The sequence below is a fragment of the Cyanistes caeruleus genome, chromosome 13 (assembly GCF_971803275.1).
Source record: "Cyanistes caeruleus chromosome 13, bCyaCae1.hap1.1, whole genome shotgun sequence".
Taxonomy (NCBI): Eukaryota; Metazoa; Chordata; class Aves; order Passeriformes; family Paridae; genus Cyanistes; species Cyanistes caeruleus.
In genome coordinates, this window is record NC_141713.1 from 10,570,138 (window position 1) to 10,589,526 (window position 19,389).

The 19,389-nt window shown below is 37.8% G+C and overlaps 1 protein-coding gene across 5 annotated transcripts in view; it reads left to right on the forward strand.

Moving 5' to 3' along the window:
* The window catches only part of FBN1 (fibrillin 1), a 145,924-nt gene that overhangs the window by 34,268 nt on the left and 92,267 nt on the right, over positions 1-19,389 (forward strand). For all 5 annotated transcript variants that reach the window (XM_086848332.1, XM_086848333.1, XM_023933994.2 and 2 more), the window contains one exon: positions 18,032-18,229. In XM_086848332.1, the coding sequence (XP_086704458.1) occupies positions 18,032-18,229 (198 nt within the window). The remainder of the gene's footprint in view (positions 1-18,031; positions 18,230-19,389) is intronic.

Consider the following 19,389-nt stretch of genomic DNA (forward strand, 5'->3'; position numbering starts at 1 on the left):
TAGACTGCTGCTTGGGCAGGGGAGACCCAGTAGAGATGTGCATTCCATTCATCTGAATGGCTTTTCTAGTGAAAACATTGCTAGACACAAGCACAGGCTAGGAATGGCAAATGATGAATGACTTAGCTTGCTATCTTGCTGGGTATTTAATCTGCATGGTTATCTAAATAATTTGAACTGCTTCTCTTGGCCTGAGACAGGCTGGACAAAATGAAGTGCCATGCATTAAACCTTGTGCTATTTCAGTTCTCAGGTCCCAGCAGGAACCCAACAAAGATATGGCTTCATGAAAGGTGATACTATATTAAACCAACAGTACAAGTTGTATCAAACATGGCTCCAAATTCAATACAAAAAGTCGTGGTTTTAGAAAGCATTTTAATCTAGCATTAGCACTTCAGTCACTTGCTGATGTCAGTACAAAAAAAAGTGCTTTGTACAGCTGCTGTGTGCAAGGAAAATGAGAGGTTAAATTGGGTTAGCAGAAATGAAAGACGTGCTGTGGAAGAAGTTTTGGTATCAGATTGTTTATGGAATTTGTCATTAAATAACAGAAGTGTTTAAATTTGAGACCAAATTTAAAGCATTCCTTTTTATAAATTTTTCCCCATTTATGTGCAATTGAAATTATTTACAAAGGTGTACAAGGAAACATTAATTTCTTTCCCTCTTAAAAAGGAAAGATGATGGCAAATCCCTCTTATTCTCTTGCTGTTCAAGCCTTCTTGAGCTTAGGCCTGAGCCACCGGTGTGTATTAAAATAATTCTGCTATTCTTACTACAGTTGATTACAGTGCTCTGTTATAAAGGGTGGAGGCACTTGGTGGTTCTCCAAAGAAAGTGAGTAATAATTGACCTAATGTACAGAGCACATGAATAACATATTCTTTTGGTAAGAAATTTATGTTTTACAGGGTGTGCTAGAGTTCACATCCCTTTTTCACATCTTCCAAAAGATTTTAAAATACTCAGCTGCTCTATTAAATTTCTAATTCAACAAATACTCAAATACAAAGTATGCGTTAGATAAAGCTCTTGAGTTGAATCCAAACATTGAAAAATCTTTTAATCTGCCTTGAAAACAGCTGTTTAGAATTTTGAGTAGAAATAACAACTTCCTGCAGCCTACGTTGTTGATGTCCGTTTCAGTTCAAGCTGGGAGGAATTTCTCTTTGTTACTCTGCAGCAGCAGCAAGCCTTTGCATCTATGATTCGACTATCCCCCAAACATATTAGGACTGGTATCCTGATCCTCTTTGAAATAAATGAATGAATAAATACACTTCCTTTGGATTCAGCATAATGGAGGAGAGCCTTACTGAGAAGACAAGATAGATTTGACATGAGTGGGAGTTGTCTGGAGTGCAGCTTACAGGAGCTCCTTTTAACATCTCCCACCACTCAGACTGCTTCATGTTTGTCAGCTGAAGGAATGTTTGATATGAGAATTGAGTCTTTTAGTATCTGAAATTATTTAAACAAATTAGATGGGGTTTGTGCATATGCATATATAACTTTTAATCGCTGTTCATAAATATTTAGGTAATCTTATAAAATGTTACACAGTGATTTGGCATCAAATACCACATACAAAATTTCTAGGCAGCTGCCCATTGCATCCCAGGAAATACCAAAAGAGTTCAAGATGACTGATATTTCAATGAACATCTAAAGCAGTAATGATTTGTCACTTAGTGTAAACTATTGCCAAAACCCTGCAGGGAATGGTTTGTGTTTATTCTACAGCCTGTTTTGCTATGTACAGTGGGTAGATTATACATGCATTTCACACAAACACACATGCACAGTTGTGCCTGAATCAGTTTTATAGTCAGACATTTGGGCAGTACTTTAAACCCAAAAGTGGAAGTCTTGACATTGTGTAGAGAAGTGAAGCCTGGATGAAACTTTACAGGTCGCTCTTGAAGTGATCCAAAACCTACTCACATAAAATAAATGTGTGTCCCGAGATCTAAGTGGGCTTTGAATCAGGAGTTAGAGGGACCTGTTCAGATCTTGTCAGCCAAATTTCAATGAGGTTATTGAGAAAGCAATTAGATCTGTGCTGTGGTACCACACAATAACATCAATCAGTAATTTTGGATAAAAGTTAAAAGCGCTTAAATGCATAAGCCACAAATAGGAATATGTTTTAGTGAAGATTGTGGGTAGGAAACACCATTGTATGGAATGGTATTTATTTAACTACAACTAGTAGTTTTAAGATGATGAGTGAGAAATATTCTGGTAGAGTAAATAGCAAAGAAAATCAGTACGGCCTCATTCAGTTTTATAATGTACTGTTCTTTTTCTTTCGGTCTTATGTGCTACATACACAGTCTTTCAGGCAATATTTTAATTTCTAAAGTGCTTTTAGAATGCAAGTGTGTTAATGAACATTGATTAACACCTAGACAGTGTTCTCCATAGGCTCTGATGAAGCTTAAGTAGCCTTTCTAAATCTAAAGAAGATGTTTGTATTTTTTTAGGATTTACTAAAGCAGTAGTTATGCTCAAATTTGAGCAGATGTGGAAGAGTTTTGGACGTCCCTTTTTTGCTGAGATGATGTCCTTATGTCTCTTTTTTATGCTTGTTTTTATTCAAGTAGTCAGTATTATGTATGGTTTGCAGTGGGGTGCAGAGGTGCAGATGCAGTACTCAAGATGCCAGTGATTCTCTATACCTCTTCCTAAGTGGAATGAGATCACAGCAGAATTACTGCCCTGCAGAGGGGCAGCCTGATGCTCACGTGAAAAATAACCAAGGTCACTTTCGTGAACAGGGCTTTAAATCAGCTGTTTAAAAGTTGCTGATCCAATTTCAAGTTTCTAGTTAAATGAAATGGGAAGAAGAAGGAGATCAGCATGCTGCCAGGCAAGAGTTCCAATCCAGTGGTTATCTCATTGCAGACGTGTGGCCTAAATATCTGTATAACTTAAGCTTATAGTATATTCACACACTAATAAAATGTTCCTATGTAAGGGTAGTTTAACCACCACAAGCTTAATTTATTTTATAAGACTAAACTATTTGATGCTCTAAAAACATTTTTTTCCTGTGAATGGTATTTATCACAAGTGTAGCTGAAACCTGAAACTTAATTATTAAAACAGATATTCAGACCCTTTCCTGACAAGAATGATGTGGATAAAAGACATTATTTCTGGAGGACATCCTATTTGCCTTTTGGATGTAGTGCAAAATATTTCTGATAACCAGGAGGAAGTTTTCTCTTCCACTGAAGTGTCTTAAATGATGAATTTTCTACTGTTTTACAAGAATTTTTTTAAAGCGACCTAGAAGTTTTCCCACAGTGCTGGTTTACAAGCAGCTGAAACTTTAGACACCACGCAGAACAGTGTGTTGTTCCACTAACATTGCTGGAAGTGAATCACATATGTATTGATGACCACCTAGATTGTTAAGTGTACCCATTTTACTAAAAATTAAAAGAAATAATTCTTATATTTTTAGGTACAAATTTAAATTGGCACTGCAATTGCTAACCTTGCAGCTCAGGCAGATGCCAGAGCTCCTGAGAAGATCCAGATAATGCAGTTTAAAATCCACAGAAGGATTTTAAACTGCATTATCCTACACTCTCTATGCTTCCCCCTCTTACATAACTCTTCACTACTCCCTCTTCCTTCCTGCTTCCCTTCCCCTCCCTCCTCTTACCAGTTGTGGGAACCCCAAGGTGCTGCCTGGTAGGTACTGCTCTCTTGCACTTGGTCCCAAGCAGAATTTGACTTTTAACACCTGAAGTATCATCTGTCTCAGCTGTGAATCTCTTTTGGTTTGAGGGTAAGAGACTTTAATGCATCACTGGTGTCCTGATGGCTTGATACATCATTCAAAGCCCAGTGAAGTTAAAAGGTAAAACATACTCAGGAGTTTTGGTGGTGTGAAGCAGGTCCTATATCCAGAAAGGTAAGGTAAATATAAAGAAACTGCCTACACCTGGATTACCTCACTTCTCTTCTTTCTCTGAGTCCTGATTCTTTGACAGGATCACCTGTTAATTTAAATACCTGTTTTGTATGATGCTGAGTTACACCAGGAAGACTTGTTGGGGTGAGAAAAAAAAATGAACAGGATGCACTTAACAGTCTTGACAGTTTTCACTGTGAAATTAAGCTTGTTCTTTGCAGAAATAGCTTTCATACATATATACATATACCCCCACACACACCTTGCTGCTCTTTTTTGTTTTAAATAAATTTTAGCTCTGAAGATAGAAGCACAATTAGACCTTGTCACGGTTTATTCTAAGCCACTCAATTGTTCATTATTGGTCTTTTAGTGTAAAAAATGTTTCAGAAGACAGCACAAGTTTTTTTACTATCTAGTAGAAATCCTTTAGTAACAGCTTCCAATGTTACTCAATACAATTAATTTTATTTCTTTGAGATGGATAGATAGGAGCTGCCTAATTGAACAGATAAGCAGTATGTTGTCACTGCTAGATTAGCCCATTCTTCGTGTGGTTTGTAACACTTTTTTATCTTGTATTCTCATTTTTCACTGGCCTTGTGTTTGTTTTTCTTAATTTGGAATTATGACATTGAACTATATAAATGATATCGGGGTACATAATTTGTACTTTGTCATCTTGAAAGTATCAAAGTAGAAAACAAACATTCAAAGTATGAATATCAGCTCTACAAATGTGAAGAAAATGCCTTTTGGGAAAAGGGATGGTTAATATCTGCAATTTCTGTAGTCATTGTTTATTCATATTTGGCCACCCAATGATCCTAGTGGATAGTATTTCAGAGTGCACAGCCAGATGTGTCAGTGAGATGCCGGGATGTTCTCAGGCATCTTTTTGCTTCTTGCTCACTGCTGTCTTGGAGCACAGGGCTGAGTGCTGCTCCTGCCCATTCCACCGCCATGCGTGGCGCTTGCTGCAGGTCACCCAACTCCTGGGTACAGCTGGGATTGCGCCCACCCTGCTCCATACATGGATTCCACTCCTAGATGGCTGTGGCTGCCTGGCTGCTCTCTATGAGTTGGCTCTCTGGCCCTCATTTTTACACAGTTAGCTGGCCAGCCTTTCCTGGCAAGCATCCCTCTCCTGGTCGGCTGGTGAAACTCTCAGGCTGGCCAGCCTTTTCCTTCCCTTTCCTTTCCTTTTCTCCCCTTCTCACACATGGTGTCTGCTGGCTCCCACTATTTATCTCTCCTTGTCTCTGTGCCTCCCACTCATTTCTTAGATTTGCTTTGATCCATTCCGTCTTTGCTGCCTTCCTGTTTTCGTCCCTCTGCTCTTTTTCTGTTTGGCTTCTTTGTATCCTTGTTTCCTTCGCACTTGTTCCCCGAAGGCTTTTTGCTCTGGCTTTCCCCTACCTACAAGCAGCATGTATCTTTTCCAGAGCTTGCTGTCTCCTGTCTGCCCATCTGATGTAGCAGCCACATTGTTTGAAACAGTTACTAACAGAACACTGATTTGTGTTACAGATTGGAGAAACTGTAATGTTTATCACTTTTTGTTTACTATGGATATTCTTATAAGTTCTTTAGAAATCTAGTCTATGCTTCCATAGAAACACCCATAATAAAACCCCAGCTGAAGTACTTTGTGCTTCTGTGCCTTTTTTTTCCCATAATTGTGGATTATCAAGTATCTGTGTATTCTCTATAATTCACTGTCATCTCCCTTAGGACTCTTAAAAATGTCACAACTCACTGTTTTAATCCAGACATCACAATTATAACTCTGGTTCCACAGACACTTCATTATGTTAGTGTGGAATAAGGACTTTTTGGTGATCACAATGATGGGAAAGGAAGTGCAGAGAAAATTCATGGCAGTTGAAAATTTGCTGCTGTAAGACCCTGTGAGAGAAGGCAAAAAATTCTCTGGCCATTCTTCCCCTGCTTGTTTAAATCTTTGTTCCAGAGTCCTTATTCAGACACAGTTCTGGGTGATGCTGATTGAAGTTTTATCCGAGTTAGGACTAGAGAAACAGATACCTCTAACAGTTGTTAGATGCTGTAGCAAACCTGACGTAATATGTGGTTAAAGACCCTCTAAATATCTACATTTTTTTGTCCCTATTTGATTCAAACCTCTTTTTTAAATGTGTCTTTTTCTCTACACATGTTTTTATTCTCCCTAATTATGGGGGAAGCTAATATCATAAACTACTCTAAGTACTGATTAACAAGTCTAGATATCCTTGTCAATGGGAAAATACTCTTATGCCCTCCATATGTGTTTTCTCCCTTCATGACAGGAATATGAATCCCATATGAGAGGACATTACTCCCATGTATCAGCCCATTCCATTCAAGTGAATATCATCAGTCTTTCTCCTCTAAGATTTTAGAAGTTTTTGAGTTGCTTTTACACATGTGTACAGATATAGTCCTGAAAAAAAAAAAGTTCATAGCCTCTATTGAGTTGGAAAATTAATTAGACGACCTAATTGATTGTGCATGAGTTGCTCCATGGAATGTGTTCTGCTGCTGTTGCACTCGCCCAACACAGAAAATCTCAGGAGCGAATTCCTCTCATCTTTTACTAGAAACTGACAATTAATTGAACATTAAAACCCCCATAAAACACCACAACAGTTCCTCCTCCAAAAAGGAAAAAATCCCAAACCCAACCAACCATAAAACCTTGAAGAACCATAACACAAAAAACTTTACATGAAAGATATTTTCTTACTTTATTAGAATAATTCCAAGAGGCCTGAACTCAGCTTGAGGCTCCCTTTATCATTCAGAAAACATACAAGTCTGTATCCCAAAGCCTGTGTAGTCTAAAGAGGAAAAAGTCCCACCAGCATCCAGGAGTATTGGCAGCCCCACGTTCCATGTGGGGAGCTAATATACAGGGAGATTAAGTCACTTGTGTAAGGATGTACTGGGAGTCTGTAGCAGAGTCTGAAACTGAACCCAGGTCATCTCAGTCCCAGCCAAGTGTCTCAACCACAAGACTCTCCCTCCTTTTCAGTATGTCATTGTAGAAAGTAGGCCAAAAAGCAGTTTCCAACCTTTAATACACAGCATTTTGCAAGGCTGTGAAGTATTATGTATTAGACAGGCATCTGGATCAGCAGCAGTTTCTTTTATCTGTAAACAGAAGCAAAGCCTGTAAGGGCTTTGTAAAATTTACATAAATTATTATTTTATCAATAAATAACATAGCTAAATTTATAAAGACTGTACTTAAATTCAAGGCATTTTAATGATTTTTAAGAATGGAAAATGTGTTTAAAGGACTTGTGTTGTCTGTGGCTCTCTGATTTTCATATGTTTTAAATTCTGGTTCTACTCATCCATCATGATGCATTAGCAGTGATGCGTAGTACGCCAGGCTGTGCAGGGTGTTGCACCATGCGGTGTAAGCTCAGAGAGGGAGGCTCGGGTCGCATGACAGGCTAACGCTCCAGTGTTATGCAAAGGTTAAGTATTCCTGTGTTGGGAGTTAGTGAGGCTTGCAGTTTGCTGACCTAAATCTGAGTGATTCCTATTATGTTGAGTATTTGCTTATCTTTTGGAGCATCTCTGTGTAGCCAGAGTGTAACAAAACTTCAGCTTGAATCTGTACTCTGAATGGAAGAGGATAAAAGAAGTGCAAGTATGAGTGAATATATGTACATATATAACCATCCCCCTTCTTCGACTAAGATCTTCTATTTTGGGCATGAAATCAGCATTAGTCTGTGGTAGTCTACAAAGAACATGCCAGAGCTTGTTTGTTCCCCTCAGTGCACTAGTTAGTTATTCACAGACACCTGGCTTGTTTGCTGAATCCCTGATGCCTTTCTCTCAGATCCCCCAAATAAAAATTACTTGTCTAATTCTCACTGGTTCTCAAGTGTGTTCTGGAGCACCACTTTATGGCCTCCATTATTTGAAACCATTAATCCCAGATGTTGTGTGCATTTACACAGATAAATTTCAGTGATTGTCATGGGAAAAAAAAAAAAATCAGCTTTCATGGGATTTACACAGCATGAAGGTGACAGAAACCTTGTTTTCTAAAATAAATTATGAAAAATTATTCAAAATGGTGGTCAGTGTAACGGACCATTCAGTACACATGACCGTTTCCAGGATTCTGATGCTATTTCTTGTAAGCACATAATTAGTAAAATACAACTGGAGTGTGTCCATTTTGTTTGAACCACTGTGGCCCAGCTTTTGACAAGAGGCCTCTGAAGCTGGGTGTGTCTCTTCCCCACACCCCTCCAAACACTGGCTGTTTTCTGTGTGAGGGAGTGTTCATGCAATCAAAGGCAATGGGATTCCCCCACTGAACAGTGGTTCTCTCATCAGTGAGTCTAACCTTTCTCTTGTAACTGGGACCTGGGCTTCATGCTGCAGGTCATGTCGGGACACCCACAAAACCAAGCAGTTCTAACAGAGGAAAAAAAAAAAAAGCCTGCTAGGACTGTAGTCTTAGATCTTGAATATTCCTGTTGAAGACACTCAGGCTGGTGACTGTTTCCAAGTTTTAATGATTTGTCCCTCTAGATGTGGAGGCAAATGAAATCTTAGGACTTGACATTCCCTTCAACAAATAGAAGAGATGCCAGTTTCCAGTGCTGAGGTAAAAATAGATTTACAATATCTGTTAGACTGAAATAGTGTATACAGAGCAAGTGTGATGAGTGAGAAAAGGCCAAAGGCATCAGCTCAGATGCTATTAAAACTTTAAAAGTGTTAAACAATATGCTAAGACTGTGAAGTTGCTTACACTTTCAGTAAATGCACAAAACCTTTCCCATATTTATCTAGAGTATTCATGGTAACTCAAAGTCTTTTAGAAAAACTTGCAGTTGTTCTTGACTAATACCTTAAGTTAAAGAACCAAAAAGTTCATTATATCGCTAACAGGAGTCAGTAAAGACCTTTCGCTCTTCTCTCCTGCTGCATGCAAGTAAGAAGAGAACTTGACCCTCAGTTTGAGAAATGTCTGTGGATTAATATCCCTTCCCCTTCCCGTCTTCCAGTTTTAATATGCTTATTCTGTACTCTCTCACTGCTTGGGAAAATCAGACTTTTATGATTTTACAAAGAGTTTAATTGACAATTGTCATAAATATATTCTGTAATCTTAGATTAAAGATGTGATGGGCCTTACTTGAGGCAGGTCATTTACTGACTCTGACCCATTAGTGCTAAGCAAAGAGAAGGCTTCTTCCACCAAGTGGTCAATGAAGACAGGAATGACAGAAGGCCTTAAACAATGAGTAATGAAACACATATATTAGCATCTCATGTACTTCATATTGGTGGGTATAATATATATTTAATAAAATTATGCTTGCTTAGTTGACAACTTGTGAATCAAGATTGGATCATTTACCTTCTTGATTTTTTGCTTCTAGTAATAGAAATTGAGTACATGTGATAATTCTAGAGTTACGGCATGTATTCTGTAACTTTTCAACAGAGATACCTCAGGCTTTTTCAGAGTTAAATAGTGCATGTTACTGCTGTGTTTATTTTTGGACCACAGTCTTAATGCAAATCCCATATATGTGGTTATGCAAAATGATCCAGATTCTGGTCGTGATTACACAGGTGTACATACAGAGTGATGCCACAGTTTCAGTGAGGAAGGAATCTGATCCTGTAACACAGAGGGTTGTATGGTATTTCAATTAAGTAGTTGATGTGTTTCACCATAGAGTTAGAGGTGAGGTATTAGTGTCTGAAGCAATTTTTGTATGTTATTGACTTACATTTTCAACACTTCCTGAGATTTTTTGTGGGTAATTGTACAACTGTGAAATGAAACAATTGTTAAAATATTTCTATAAAAATAAAATACTCTTTGTTGTCACTGTTTTTCAAATATTTTTCATGTCTTTTTAGCTGGCTGTACAAAATATAAAACTCTGTGTTACAGCCTTATAGAAGGAGAACAGTATTAGTTATTCCAAAGTCTTTAGGCTAGTAAAAAAAAGAATTCTTTACATCATATCAAGTCTATAATCACTGAAATCATATCACAAAAATATATGTATATGAGAATACAAAAACCTGAGTGAGTGTCTGGTTGAAGAAATTTGTCCAGGGAGCTGTCTGCCATATGGAGAAGAGTCTTTACAGGGATGCAGTCTGTTTGCCCCTTCCTTTCATTCAGTGGAAGGTTTCCACCGTTACAATTTCTCAGGAGTGCTGCTCTTTTTGGTTTAAGGGGAAGAGGGACCTTGCTTCAGGTAAGTTTGATGATCCAGTTATAAAGGAATAAGATATTGATTGTTCTAATCACCTTGTTAAAGAGCTGCCAGGACTTCAGAAGTTCAGAGTTCTGTTAGGACCACAAAAGCTATTTGTGTATGTATCATTAAGTTAACATATCATTGCAACACCCAAACCACCATTATTACATTTACTGCCTTCGCTCATGGAAAGCAAGTCAACTTCTCTCCATTCCTGCTGTACTTCACTGAGCTTTAGCACTGAAAATTGGTTCCCTCTCTCCCTCTCACCTCTCCTTTTTATTTATAACCAGTTTTCAGTTCTGGACTGAGTTTCATTCCAGTGCTGTGCAATCGCATTCTGTTTCATGGCACCGCAGAGGAGCATTTATATTTTAGAAAAGATTATTTCTAGTGTACTATACCCCTCCATCTCCTTTGTAAATGTAAGCAGTCTCTCTTTAAAAGTGTATGCATTGCGCTGTTCCCGCTCTTTGGATGCCACTCTATGTAATATTGTGTAAGTCATAAGGATCTATTTTTCTTATGCAATTTGCATTACTTTTGGATAGTCTTACTTACTTTAGTCAGTGTCTTTTGAAGCCAAAGAGAAAACAATACCCAGAGCTTGTCTACTAGTTTTGTCTTTACCTTGCTAGTTAATAGTTAATACTTAGTCATATGTAAGGAGAGTTTCTATAACGTGGCATTCTTAAGAACACTTTTGAAAAAATAGTGATAAACTTCAGCCAGCTTGTTCTTTTAAAGTGAAACTTGCAAAGTTCTGTAGTAGAATCCATTCTCTTTAATAATCATCTGGTCTTGACAATAAATACGTCACAAAACTAGTTACTTTTTAGCAAAAAGGGAGATGAAAATCAAACCAGAATTTTATTTAATTATTGCTCTTGTGAAAGAAATTGGAAAAATTAAAATCTGCAAAGACATGGTCCTTTGCAGGTTGTACAGAAAAGTAGGGTAGGCTAGAGTTTGTCAGGCAACTGACTATTCAGAAATGAGAAGTTATTCTACATTTAGCTGCATTGCTTACTGTTTTCTTCATCATGGAAAAGAATAAAATGTGGTAACAATTTTCTGTATTTGGATTGCTGCTGCACATAATTGGGAACAACAGAGCTAAGACTTTGATTTTGGTGAAATGCTTAGTCTGCGTGTTGGATTAAAATGTGTGCAGCAAATCACTCCAATTCTGTAATAATAATTTTTGAACACTATTTTTTTTATTTTATTACTGTAATGTTATTGCTTTTCAGCTACAGACTTTGAGAACTGGGTCAGTTGCAAGAACAAAATTGGCACGAAAATAGTTGTATATTTGTTCTGGAAAATAGGTTGCCAACATACATTATAAAATAGCCTGAATTGTTCTGTGCATCAAATGTAAGTGATAATGTTAGTCTCATAATACTAGTAAGCTATTAATTCAAAGTCCTGTTCTTTAATCAGTGTCCTAGGAAGACTAGATAATATTTGCTAGATAGACATGTTAAACAGATCATCTATGCAGAAATGGATTTGTGAAACAGCTTACAGAATGGAAAATAAATTTAGGCTGAAGTATGCCAGCAAGTCAATATATGAGAATAATTTGCAACAAGCAAAGGTGAGGAAGACATGAAGAAATGGGGTGATCAGATTAATGAATTAAAGGGTAATATTCCTGTGGCTGGGTTATATGAGGCAGTAAGTAACCTTTTGGCTGCCTAATACAGAATAAAGAGTTGTGGCACCAGTGTTAGATATGCTTCCATGGATATTTTTTACTCTTGTGAAAATAATGAGAAGCAACTTGGAGCTGTGATCTGTCCGCAGCACAGCTGTAGTAGTTTGAGACATTTCTGCTGCCAGGTTTATATCCCTGCCAGAAACAGTGCCTGAATGGTTGCACTCTGAGTCCCTAGTTCCAGTGACATCTTAGCACTAGCCAGTGTTAAATCTCAGCTATTTGAGCTCAGTGCTGCACTGTGCACTGGAGCAGCTGGGAAATGGTCTTGCTTATATGTGAAACCATCTCTGGCATTGGAAGGGAGCAGACAGAAGTGGCATGGTGATAATTTCTTCACATACCACGTCCAAACCTACCAAACCTCATTGGTAAGAAGTGTCAGACATCATAGGAAATAAGTTTTTAAATATTTACAGAGTTTTGTTTTCTTTCCTTCTGAACACCCTCTGATATCTTTGCCATGTACTTTCCAATGATGACACATTGGGATCTGACTGGGGTGAGTAATGGTGTCTGGCTGGGGGGAGGAGAGGACAGGGAGTGCTTAACAGTGAGTAATTATTTAAGGAAATGGCCTGTGTGGAAAGAAAAGTGTGTTGTGATTGGATGCATTTATCAACTGGCCTTTCAATGTCACCTGTGGACAGAGCATTATTGTGTCTGAGTTTTTAAATAGTTGGAAGTCAGTTTATTGAACTAACTTTGGAATGCGTCAGGGTCTGGTGTTGATTTGGTTTGTGAATTGGGATGTGAGGTGTGTCCCCTATTGGAAAAGATGGAAGTAAACATTAGTTACCCCATGGGCATCTCTGAGCATTGTAATTCACTTTTCTGACCAGCAGTTAAAAGTCATAAGGTCTTGTATGCAAAATATAATTTCATGATCAACATAATTTCAAGTCTACAAGCAACTGACAAGAAAACTTTGCAAGTGAAGATGGAGTTACAAGCTCATTGCTCTTCCCTATTTCCTCTGTACAGTGACACACAGAGGTGTGCATTAATTTTTATGAGGTTCATGAATGTAGAGCCTTCTGTTTGTTCTCTCTGTTCTTATCAGGAGATTTTAGTATGCCTGAAAATACCTAGAATCAGTTTGATTTTGAAATGAAGCCTACAGTGCTAAACCTTTGTGTTCTGTAACTGTGCTGTGGTGATGCTCACTGCTACAGTCAGCTTGGTCACGCTGTTTTCTTCTGTCAGTGCCAAGACTCTGCAATTCTTCAAATTTTACTGCAAAAGTTCTCATTTCAGACACAGCATACTCTGCCTTGTGAAATGAGGCATATTGTGGTTTTCTCCATGCTCTTCAAGTGTATTCCCGCCTTCTCTGAAGAGGGTGAAATGACTGAAGTACAGTGAAATGTACAGAGATGGACACTATGTTTTTCCATTGACAGTATATATTGTTTGTGTATTCTTTGGCTGTGTGGAATTAAATTCCAAAGGACCATTCTCAGGTACAAGTGACTGTGACTCCCTTTCCTGATGTGTGGCTGAGCAGTGGTGCAGGCTGCCAAGTGCAGTGGGTCCCACCTGGGCAGCGCTATGCTGCTCTGCAGAGATGAGATGGTGTTTCTGCCCTGTGCAGTCTCTCTTCCAATACCCCTCTTTTATCTCCAGCTGGTGGAAAAAACTCAAACAAGCCTCCAAACAGCAGAAACAAAAGTGCTGCTAGGCAGGAAAGTCACTTTCTGACCTTTCTTTCATTATTTGTACGATAATGAAATATTCCTTCCTCTCCCTTTCCTTCTCCCCTGTACTCAAGAAAGGGGAAGTTGGTTTGGATTGCCGAGGGGGGTTTCAGTTGCACAGCAGTCTTGGCTGTGTTTGGGCGTTCCTGCTGAATTTTCCCCCATGAGGTGCTAGCAGCTCTCAGGAGCTGAGTTTACTGCTCAGGCAGTGCTGCAGCCCGAGGTGCTGTGTGAGCTGTGCATGCTGTGTGCAGAGAGCTGGAAAAACACTGCTCATTTTATCATTAGCCATTTTTCTTTGATGGCAAGAGATGGCATTTTCCTGTTTTCTGTAATGGGATCTTGATCATGATCAGATAAATGCTGGCTTGCTACAGTCTCATGCTTTGACCTATGCACTCATTCAATTTTCATTTCTTTTAAGAGAGGTGAAGGAGTCTGTCAGCCTCCCTTAACAGGTGGTTATCAGTTTGAAAAATCAGGCTGTTAATTTGAAACACCAAGAACTCTTTTTAGGATATTTACAGTGAATCCTAGAGGATAGAGGGACCAAATTTTATCCAGCCTCCTTGCACTAGCATGATTTTTTAATCTAGGTTCCATTAGTTCACAATGTTTTTAAACTTTGTTTTTGCTTGAAACTAAGAAGGTATTATTGTGAACTAGGAACTTAAGATGTGTGTCTGGTGTCAGAAATCTTGCACTATCCTGGTGCTTGCAGTCTCTTTGGTGCTGTCCAGAATTACTTGGAACAATTATCGTTATTTATTGCTGTGCTTGGTTTTGATCAAAGTCTACTGGGACTACATATTTCAGCAGCCTCTCTGCTGCTTTTAGGAATATAAAGGATCTTTTGAGAAGATAACTAAAATTAGTTGAAACAGGAATGAGCTCTAGATCAAAATCCAACTTGATTCCTGTGGAATTGTTAATCTGAATTGTTGCATGGTGTAAACTGGTGTCATTTTATTGCCCTCTTACTCTTCTTGACATCATATGAACTTAATGTGGTTTTATAGTTTCTATCATCTTCCGATTTGTCTGAAGCTCCCTGTGGAATTATTCCATATCAAAATAACTAAGAAGTATGTAAAGAAGCAGATAAAATTGTTTTAGATAATGGTGGCTAATGCCTTACTGAGGGCTGCTTGCACGTGCTGAGATTTGCATTAGAAGTGACTCAGAAAATTTGAATTACCAGTCACACGTCTTAAATTGTTTTACTAAAATAATTTCAAGCCTCAACATTCTTCACTTAAATTGAAGTTATCCCTAAGAAAAAAACCAACAAAAAACAACTGATACAAATTCAGTAATAGTTTTTCTGGGTATATTTGCCTTCTTTCACTCTTTCCAGTTCCTGACTGGTCACTGGTACCTTGTGCTTTACTTATTGAAGTAGTTTGAATAATCACAAATGTCATGAATGTATAAGGAAACTTTAATGTTACAAAGTAAGGATTGGGGTTTTAAGCTCATAACCTCTTTTCATTTTGTCACTGTGTTTGTAGAATCTCATTTTCTTCTCATAGGCCTTCATCTTGTAATAAGTTAAAATGTCTTAAACTCACTATTTGAAACACTTCAATTTTAAAGCTCTTTTTATTTGGCCTCTCTATGAAAAAATGGATTGATGTGTCGATTTCACTGTGGCCTCAGGCTGGTGGGTACATTCAAATAATCTTTTTTATATGGATTTTCTGACTTTCAGAATTTTCCATTAAATAAGAACAGAGAAGAAAAAAATCTTACTTATGAAAATGTGGAAGAATTTTAGAATTTGAGAAAAATAGAAGGAAAGATGTATTTAGAAGGAAACTGAGCATTAAGAATAAAATTTATCAAGGCAAAATATTTGGTGAAAGTAGAGTCTATAATTCACCATACTACAGTGTTATGAACTTGAGTAATAACAAATAGGAGCCTGACTTATTTGGTTTTGAGTGCATATTTGACCCACATCTTGTTACTGAGACCTTGTGGAAGGATTTGCATGATTATGAAGTTAACTTCATTGGGTTCACCATATTTCTAAGAAATATTAGCTACTTCTAAATCCTTTATAGCTTGAAAGCAAACAATTGTAAATGCTGATCCATTCATATCCTACCATAAAACACAAGATGGGTTATTCACTACTGTCTGACACGTGCTCCCACTGCGACGGAGAACAAAATGACTCCTTTTTAACCCATGTATATATAAACAGCAGAGGCACAATCTACAATGGGGAATTTCATTCTGGGGAGGTACTCAGAAGATTTCCTGTTGCCAACACAAAACTATGGCATTTCTGAAGAAATTGTTGTCTCTTGTTTTAATATTCCAGTTACAACATCAGGAGTTTTGCATAGAGTAAAACACATACTCTTATTTTGATCAAGGATGAAAAATCGATCAGGGAAATATTTTTTATTTTATTTGATAAGTATAATTGATCATGATTTATTTGTATTAATTTCTGTATTGAAGGAATAAGATAAAACTGGTAATATTTGGGTTTTTACTGCATGCTTCCAAAGCTGCATTTCTAGAATGAGAAATGAGAAAGAAGGCGATGTAGGTTTTGACAAAAGCAAAACAAGCCTGGGAGAATTCAAGCAGTTACAAAAATCCTTAAAATAGGGAAAAACATAACATAATAGAAGCTGTAGTGTAGAAAATTCATATGGAAAATGAAAGGACACAATAAGAAATACCAAGCCAAAGAAAGTTAAGAGGATGATAAGGAATTAAGTAATTGAGGGCAAGAGAGATGTTATCAGAGCTTCTGACTCATTTCATAATGAGGCTGATGGAATTGCTAGAGAAGGGTGGGAGAAGTGTTCAGTTAATGTAGCTGTGCTGTTTGGAGGGGCTAGAACAGGAATTTTATACTTGAAATCTGATAGCCTTTAAGGCTGAAATTAAATAGCAGGAATTAGATTTATGTATTTTTATATAGCTAGTCCAGCTAACCAGGGAGCCTGAAAATAGCTAATGGATACTCACAGGTTAATTCTCCATAGAGCTGGAAATACAAGACAAATTTCCAGAGGCTGAAAGAAAATTATTCTTGATTTGTTATTTTTAAGAGGAAGACAGATTATCTGAGTGATTATAGTTATGTTAAACAGACTGAGAATGGCATAGAATGCCAGTTATTGGAGTGATACATATTTAATGAAGAATAAATGGCATTCAGTGTAATTTAGTACATCAGAGTAAGGTCCTTCGATCTAACTCAATATCCTTTCTGATATCATCATGTTAATGGATGAAGATAACAGTAGCAATATAGCATTATTGTTTGCCTTACAGAATTTCTGTAAGCCATTTTATTAATTGCATCAGAATGGCTTGATTAATGATCAGAATTACAGCATATGGACGCAGCATCTCTGGTTGGCATGAAGATTAATTAAATGATAGGCTTTAGGAGGGTGCATGTGGTGTGTGGAGATAGAGCAGATGGGAAAGACATCCATTCTCACTTCTGCCCTATCTAACACTTTTTAACAATGGTTTAGTGAAAACATTATTTTTAACGAAGTTTGGATGTGGCATGAAAATCAGAGGAATTTATGATGACATGACCCTTAGACAGTGTGTGGATTACTGAGTGATCTTGACTGAGGTATTTGGTAACTACTTCAGTATTCAGGTTCATAATTTTCTGGCTGTTCTTACAGGATGCTGGACTCTGTTGTGGTGCGCCATAAAATAAAAAAGCATTTTAGGGTTGCTTGCAAAGAATTAACTGGAGTGTGCACCCTGGATGTACAGGAGACAGCTGGAGTTGGCAGTACCACTGTTTGGTTTTTGCCCTTGGAGGATGGAACAAAATGAAGCCTACTAGTGTTTTTTTAACATCTTAGCTTGATTCTGTCTGTTGGCTGTGGCCTGTCCTACCATAAACAAATCAAAGCAGATGTATTCCACATGCCCTCCGTTCAGCTGTAGGCAGAGTTTGCCCACATATCTGGTATAGCATACAGCTGAATAGCAGTGAAAAATGTCCTCAGAAAACTTCCTGTAGTCTGAATTTGCTTCCCTTGAGCCTCATTTGAGAATGACCATCCAATTTGTGGAAATAAACATATCCCAGTATTCTTTTATCAGTGTTATTTTAAATAATGCACTGAATATTTAAAAGAAACTGATGAGGGAGCCTGGGAAGAATATTATGAGTGGATTAAATGAAACAGCAAAGGGGACCTACAGATATAACATTCCTGGTAAAATAATCACAGTTTGTTTTCAGTGGATTTGAATTAAAGAGAGAAAAAAAATCCTCTGTAGAACACTTCTAAAATAATTTGTTGGATTGATGGGCAATTTTTGTGAAAAGAAATTGCCTAAAAGTGCTGTTGTTTTGCTTTACTAAGAGTTTTGTTGTGTGTTTTTATTGTAATGCTGATCAGGTTTCCTGCTTTTGGCACAGATTACAGGACTGGCCCTTGCTTCACTTTGGTAACCAACCAGATGTGCCAGGGCCAGCTCAGTGGAATTGTCTGCACAAAAACCCTGTGCTGTGCAACAGTGGGGAGAGCATGGGGACATCCCTGTGAAATGTGTCCTGCTCAGCCGCATCCCTGCCGCCGAGGCTTCATTCCGAACATTCGAACGGGGGCCTGTCAAGGTAAGTTAGCAGCAAAGCTTCCCAAAAGCTGCTGAAATTGTTACTGGATTAATCTTAATTGAGTTACACTGCTGTGAATAACCTGTCCTAAGCCATTCTCAGCTATATGTGTGAAGAATGGAAAAACACTGTCAGATGCATTACTTCATGATTCAGTGAGTGCCTGATGTTCAAGTGAGTACATTAGTAACTCAGGTCATGTGAGAGCAGCCAGCATCTTAATGAATTTCTCACTGCCAGCAGTGCTTTCCCTTGGTTCTGTAATGGTGTTTTTCCGAGTGTACCACTCGATCATTCTGTGGAGGAATTTGTTCTGTTTCAGAAGCACTCAAAACATGCAAACATCAATCTGTGGCAATAATGCCCCAGTTATCCAGTGTGAGATTTTTTGGATAATTTGGATTCATCTTGGTTGTCTTATCTCTTAAGCTACACTGCTTTGACCTGGAGAAAAGTGCCTGTCATGCCATTTGTAATGCTTTATTATATATTTTATACAATTTTGGAAATGCATTTGCATTTGTTTCAAATCATAAAATCCACCCAGATGTTGCTTACTTTTTTCAGAGCATGCCTTACCATAGAAAGTCCTTACACTGCTTTTGGCTTTTACTCTAATACTTCCAGCTGTATAAATTCTTTTCTTGTCTGGATGTCTGGCAGGAAACAGGAGAAAGTTAACAGGGGCAACTATGTATTAAACTGATGTGGATTATACATTCCCAGCACCATATCTTTGGGGCCAGTTTATTTCAGTCTTTCTAACATTTCCTAATGAGTTGCAATATTTTTGAAAATAGGGAAGATAAAGATTATAAATCAATGAGTAATTCTATATAATCATGAAATTCCTATGAAGGGATTTCAAGGCATTTGGTTGCATTAAAAATGTAGATACCCTCTGTCACAGGCCAGGTCATGGCTGGTGCCTGCAGACAGACATGATGAACTTCAAGATGAACAACATGATTGTGTGCACTGTATGATGTGCCCATATTTTGACCTCAGTGATTCTATTCCCCTCTTATTGTGAAGGTCAGGATTAAATTGTACTGGAATCTGTCAACCAAGGTTCTGGACACTTTTGAAAGATTATGTACATAAATATGTGGCCCACACCCCTGAACTTATGCCACACCTAGTTATATCCCTCTTGTTTG